The sequence below is a fragment of the Eutrigla gurnardus genome (genome assembly GCF_963514095.1).
Source record: "Eutrigla gurnardus genome assembly, chromosome: 12".
In the NCBI taxonomy this organism is placed as follows: domain Eukaryota; kingdom Metazoa; phylum Chordata; class Actinopteri; order Perciformes; family Triglidae; genus Eutrigla; species Eutrigla gurnardus.
In genome coordinates, this window is record NC_139926.1 from 13,247,676 (window position 1) to 13,253,421 (window position 5,746).

The window sequence follows — 5,746 nt, forward strand, 5'->3', positions numbered from 1 at the left end:
CCGGTCCGGTTCGGGTACCGGTCCGGTTCCGCTCACACCACGAGTCTGAAGAGTGCAACAGCTTATCAAAATACAGTGTCAACTTTCCGTGTTTTCAAAGTAGAAAGCGACATCGTGGTGGTTTAACGAGGCAGAGCGGCATCAGAACAACATCAAGCGCGTAAAGTACACGGGGAAGAACGTAGCGGGAGCGCGCGGCAAGGATTGTTGCGGCCTCGCGTCTTGCGGAGCAAGTCTACTGTGCTGCGCGGAGGTTCTCCTAATGTAAATGATTATTGATTCATGAATGAATTGATAGGTGGCTTATTTTTGGCATATTGATTTTTTTTTTTTTGGCCTGGCGGTAGGTCTCCTTGGACTTGACCGGTGTGTGTCCTGTCTTGGCGTGGATCACCTGCAGGAGGCCATCACCGACGAAGCCTGCATAAATTGTAGCATTATGCCGAGGTCAGTAAGGCTGGCCAGGCTGGCCCAAATGGATCCACTATCCTGCCTGCCTTCATTCCAGCCTGAGAGGGTGGATTCCTGTCGGGGTGCTGCAAAGAGGCGGTCTGCCACACAGGACGGGGATGGTGTCCCCGCAGGAAAACGGCGGAGGAAGGCAGACTACCAGCTCTCCTCTAAGGTTGACCGTATGGCTGCTGATATGGAGGAAATTACGGCACTTCTTCTTAGCCTGCAGCCTGCTGGGGGGATGACACATGCTGCTGTTGCGGCTGCCCAGGGGTCACCGCTGCCACCGGACGACGCTATCTCCATTGCAGCTTCATCTAGCCAGTTTAATGGTTCCCAGGTCGGGTTGACGACTCTGACTGCACCAGGCTCCTCACATTCTTCAGCCTCGGATTCACGGCGAGGATCTGATGACTCCTCCATGGGGGCAATCATCCGGGCTGCCCTGGCACGCCTGCAGCTTGACGCTCCGAGTCAAGAATAAGCTCCTAGCGCTTTCTACAGGCGCAACCCCCCACCGGTGAAGACTATGGTGCCGCACTCTCCTGATTTTTTGAAGGAGCTGCATTCCTGCTGGGGAGACACGTCAGCCCTCACCAGGCCTGGGTCGGATGAGCGAGCCTTAGCTGCCATGGAGGGTGCTGAGGCAGTTGGTCTTCTCCACATGCCAGCGGTGGAACCTGCGATTGCTGCCCTGATTGTTTCTCCAGAGGAGGCAATGAAGTCGGACCCCAGGTGCCCTTCTGCCCAGTGTAAGGTCACTGATGTGACGTATCGAAGCTGAAATCGCGACACTCAGATCCACGAACCTGTCTCGCGCCACGAGAAGGCAGAATCGCGACACAATTTCCGGTCCAGATCAGCACTATGAGCTGTAAGTAACACCACATTAACACCGCAGCGGTCGTTCGCTAATTCTCCACCGCTGGAGTAAAGACGAACCGCTGTGTAATTCACACAGAAAGCAGCGCAAAAAGTGTTGTCTGCAGAGCTTACAACACGGCAGCGTGCATCGGCCGCCTTGGAAACACCCTCTCCCACTTCCTTTTGGCCCTCTCATCTTCCCTGCAGGATGCTCAGGTGGATGACTCCATCCGTGACATCTGCGATGCCTCACTGCAGACTTTTGCCTGTCAGTCGAGAGAGTTGGGTCGACTTATGTCGACGCTTGTCCACACGTTACAGCGTGTATCGTTACAGCCCTACTGAGCCCCCATTTTTGCAGATAAAAGACTTGTATCACTTCTGCCTCTATCTCTGGTGTTAGCTTAAACATTCTACAAAATATGGTCTCTCTTAGATGATTAGTTTCACAGATATTAAAGCTAAAAAATGGAAGTAAACACATCTTTGCCCAAATTCAGAGCCATATTCCAAAAAACTGACAAGTATCAGGTCCAAACTTACTTTTTTTGAAAGATCATATTCTTGTTAAAATCATATAAAAAAAAGGGTGTTTTGCCTCATTTTGTCCCAGTGATTTTTTAAAATCCTGATATTGGTGGGATTTTGTTGGCCGTTTTTGGTACTGCATGTCCTAATAGTCTACTAGTAAACATCACAGCAGGGCAATTCAATCGTGTCTTTAACCATTTACCAAAGACTTACATGTGACTAAATGCTACTGATAAATTTGGCCTTATGAAAACATTAAAATGTAGCACAGTTGTAGTTACAGAGGCAATTAGTCCTTGAATGTGAGTTAAACATGCTGAAAGCAGCTTTAAATGCCTTAAACCATGAACAAACAGCATAATATTGAAGACTGTACATTTTGTCATACTTTAAGTATATAAATTACACAACCAAATCAAATAATAATCTTAATTTGAGCATAAAGATTTTACATTACAGTACAAAAGTCTCCAAAGTTTCATATTGAATAACTATGCTCAATATGTGAGTTGTGTGTATGATCAGAAATGGTGGATAGGAAGTATCAGAGATGTTTCAAAGCAAGATGAAGATGTACTGGTTCAGTTCATGCACCCACATGGCCCTGCCAATAGTTTCTACTGGCTAAGAAGAGAAGACATGTGCAATTTCCCACTGCAGCATAGCATTGCAAGACTTGACGTTCCCTCTACAGAAACTGGTCGCATGTATGCCATCAAAAAAGATGAGCACAACAGAGCAGAGATGTACATTAGACAATTTGTAAAGTGACTGACAAATTAATGAATGTGACGAAGGAATTGGATCTAAAAGATGAAAAATGTGTGATCCCTCATAGTGAGCATAGAGACAAACTGTTATTCAATATCAAACTTTGGAGACTTTTCTACTGTAATGTAAAATCTTTATCCTCAAATTAAGATTATTATTTGATTTGGTTGTGTAATTTATATACTTAAAATATGACAAAATGTACAGTCTTCAATATTATGCTATGTTTGTTCATGGTTTAAGACATTAAAAGCTGCTTTCAGCAAGTTTAACTCACATTCAAGGACTTATTGCCTCTGTAACTACAACTGTGCTACATTTTAATGTTAACGTAAGGCTAAATTTATCAGTAGCATTTAGTCACATGTAAGTCTTTGGTAAATGGTAAAAAACACAATTGAATTGCCCTGCTGTGATGTTTACTGGTAGGCTTTTAGGACATGCAGTACCAAAACCAGCCACAAAAACTCCACCAATATATGGATTTTAAAAAATCACTGCGACAAAATGAGGCAAAACACCCTCCTGATTTTTTTAATTATTTTTTTGGAATATGACTCTGCAGTTGGGCAAAGATGTGTTTACTTCCATTTTGAGCCTTAATATCTGTGAAACTAATCATCTGAGAGAAACCATATTTTGTAGAATGTTTAAGCTAACACCAGAGATAGAGGCAGAAGCGATAGAAGTCTTTTATCTGCAAAAATGGGAGCTCAGCCACTCTTGAAATATACTACTTTATTTCAACAAGCCACATTTTAAGTACCTACCATACTAGATTATCATTGAGCTACACCCCTGATATTCCATGTCTGGAGGCTATTAGTAACAGATATACACTGTAGAAATTTTGAAGGCCACATTTGACATAGTTTTCCAGATATTGCTGTTCAAAAAAGGCTTTTCAGAGTATGATGCCAAAAACTGTCTAAACTACCCTTCATTCAATGATGTTTCATGAGAAAACTGTTGACAGTAGAGACCTAATATTTTGGATTTGTCCTATTAACAAGTGTATCTTTGTACTCAGGTGGGAGGCATTTGATGAAATGACACGGAATGACCCAAAAGGTTTTCAAACAAATCTGACCCTGATACAAAATCCAGTCATTACAACATTTGTTAAGGTTTGGAGGGTGTTGTGAATTGTTATGAGAGAATTTGTACACCTCTTCAGCAGTTGGATATTTTATGATGCAACTGCCACATTTGTCTGTTGTGGGATTTTTATTTTAGGGTTCAATAGCTTCTCTTTCAGTTTGTATTGGTGGCATTTATATTAAGGTTTTTTATTGCTTTGGCATATTGTACAAAAAAGATTTGCTTTCAACTATGATAGTTTCAGGCTCTAATTTTAAACATAACAGGCTTTGTTCAAGTATACATTAAATTGTTTTTTGTAATCAAATTATCTTTATTGATATTGAAATATGAACATGCTTTAATGATAATGATAACATTTGGCAAATGGGCATCACTGTGATAAACACACACAATAGATGATGATGTACTAGTCTAGAGATGTTTACCACCCAAAAACTGTATAATTCTGTTTCTTATTTGTGTCAATTTCAAACCGTATATCAGGGGATTGACCATAGGGGGAATAAGGACAAATTCTATAGCCATAAAATTCTGGGCACTTTGCGGTGCATTTGAGCCAAACCGCATGTACACCAAATCAAAAAACAAAGACGTAAATAAAGTAAGTAAACACAATAAATGTGGCAGACATGTTTGCATGAACTTTGTCCTGTTCTCTTTGGATGTTCGGCATTTTCTGATCAGATTTACATAAGACCACACAATAAAAATAAAATGGCCAGAATAGAAAGTATAATTAAAAGCTGGAATGGCAGTGTTTGCTATGGAGGAAAAACAAGCAAGTTTACCGATCAGCCAGTTAACACAGTAGATCTTCGGTATGTGTGAGCCACATAACCTCGATCTTGACGTTGTCACTGAACTCACGAACACCAAATAAAATGGTACAAGCCAAGCAAAGAACACAAACACAGAGACTCTCTGTTTAGTCATGACGGAGTGGTACACCAGAGGGTGGCATATAGCCACATATCTGTCATAGGCCATCAGCACTAGAAGAGAGAAATCAGCACAAACTGAGGAGTGCAGCACAAAACCCTGCAGAAGGCATCCAGCATAGGAGATGACATGAGTGGTGGACAGAAGATCAATTAAGAATTTGGGGTAAAAGCCTGCAGTCCCATAAAGTCCATTGATGCACAGATTACAGAGGAAGATATACATGGGCTCATGAAGCTTTTTGTCTACAATGATTGTCACAATTATGGTTAAATTCACCAGCCAAATCACACAGTAACACAATAAAGTCAGAATAAAGAGAATTACTCTGTAATTATTTGTCCCGCTTAAGCCCGACAGAGTCAACATGGTAATCACTGAAACATTATCCATCATATTTTAGCATTCAGAGTTGTTTTAGATGTCGATGCCATAGAGAGAAGAAAATGCATATTCATACCCCACTGAAAAGGACTTAGCGCTGTGTCTGTCCATCAGCTTTAAGCTTTGATATCAGTTTATATACTTTCAAGGCAGTCAGAGGTAATGAACCGCATGACCTCATTGAGCTTTAGCTCACTGATTGGATTGTTTGATCCAATCAGTTAGTTGGCACTCATTCCATGCAAATACAACACAGTAATAATGTTTAATATATATATACATATACACACGTATTTACTGTATACCTATGTATATATACATGGATATATACTATGTATGTATACATAGAAATATAAAGACAGTTACTACGCAGAAACGGTATAATTCTGTTTATTTGGTTAAATTTGAATGTGTGTATTGATGATGGAGGTATAAGGAGAAATTATATTTCCATCAAATTCTGGTCATTTTTATCAACCAAATTGCATGTAAACACGCAACAACACGCAAGCCAGAAAACATTGGAGAACTATCCTTGCTGGCTAACAAATTTTAAATATATATGTACACTGATCAACAATGGAATAGACTGTTTTCCCACCCTTTAAGTCTACGATCTTCATGTTTAGAAACTGTCAATGTGAGGCAGTTACCGGTCACATGTTGTTGAGTATATTATCTTATTAAGGCTCAGTCTTTT

General features: G+C 40.8%; 1 protein-coding gene across 1 annotated transcript; it reads right to left on the reverse strand.

The window, feature by feature from the left end:
* Window positions 1-4,134: 4,134 nt before the first annotated feature.
* On the reverse strand, window positions 4,135-5,058 carry LOC311022432 (olfactory receptor 52E8-like; the record flags this gene model as incomplete). Its single annotated transcript, XM_084023684.1, has 1 exon — window positions 4,135-5,058. One exon carries the CDS (start codon window positions 5,056-5,058, stop codon window positions 4,135-4,137), a length of 924 nt encoding a protein of 307 aa, XP_083879810.1.
* Between the last annotated feature and the right edge of the window lie 688 nt (window positions 5,059-5,746).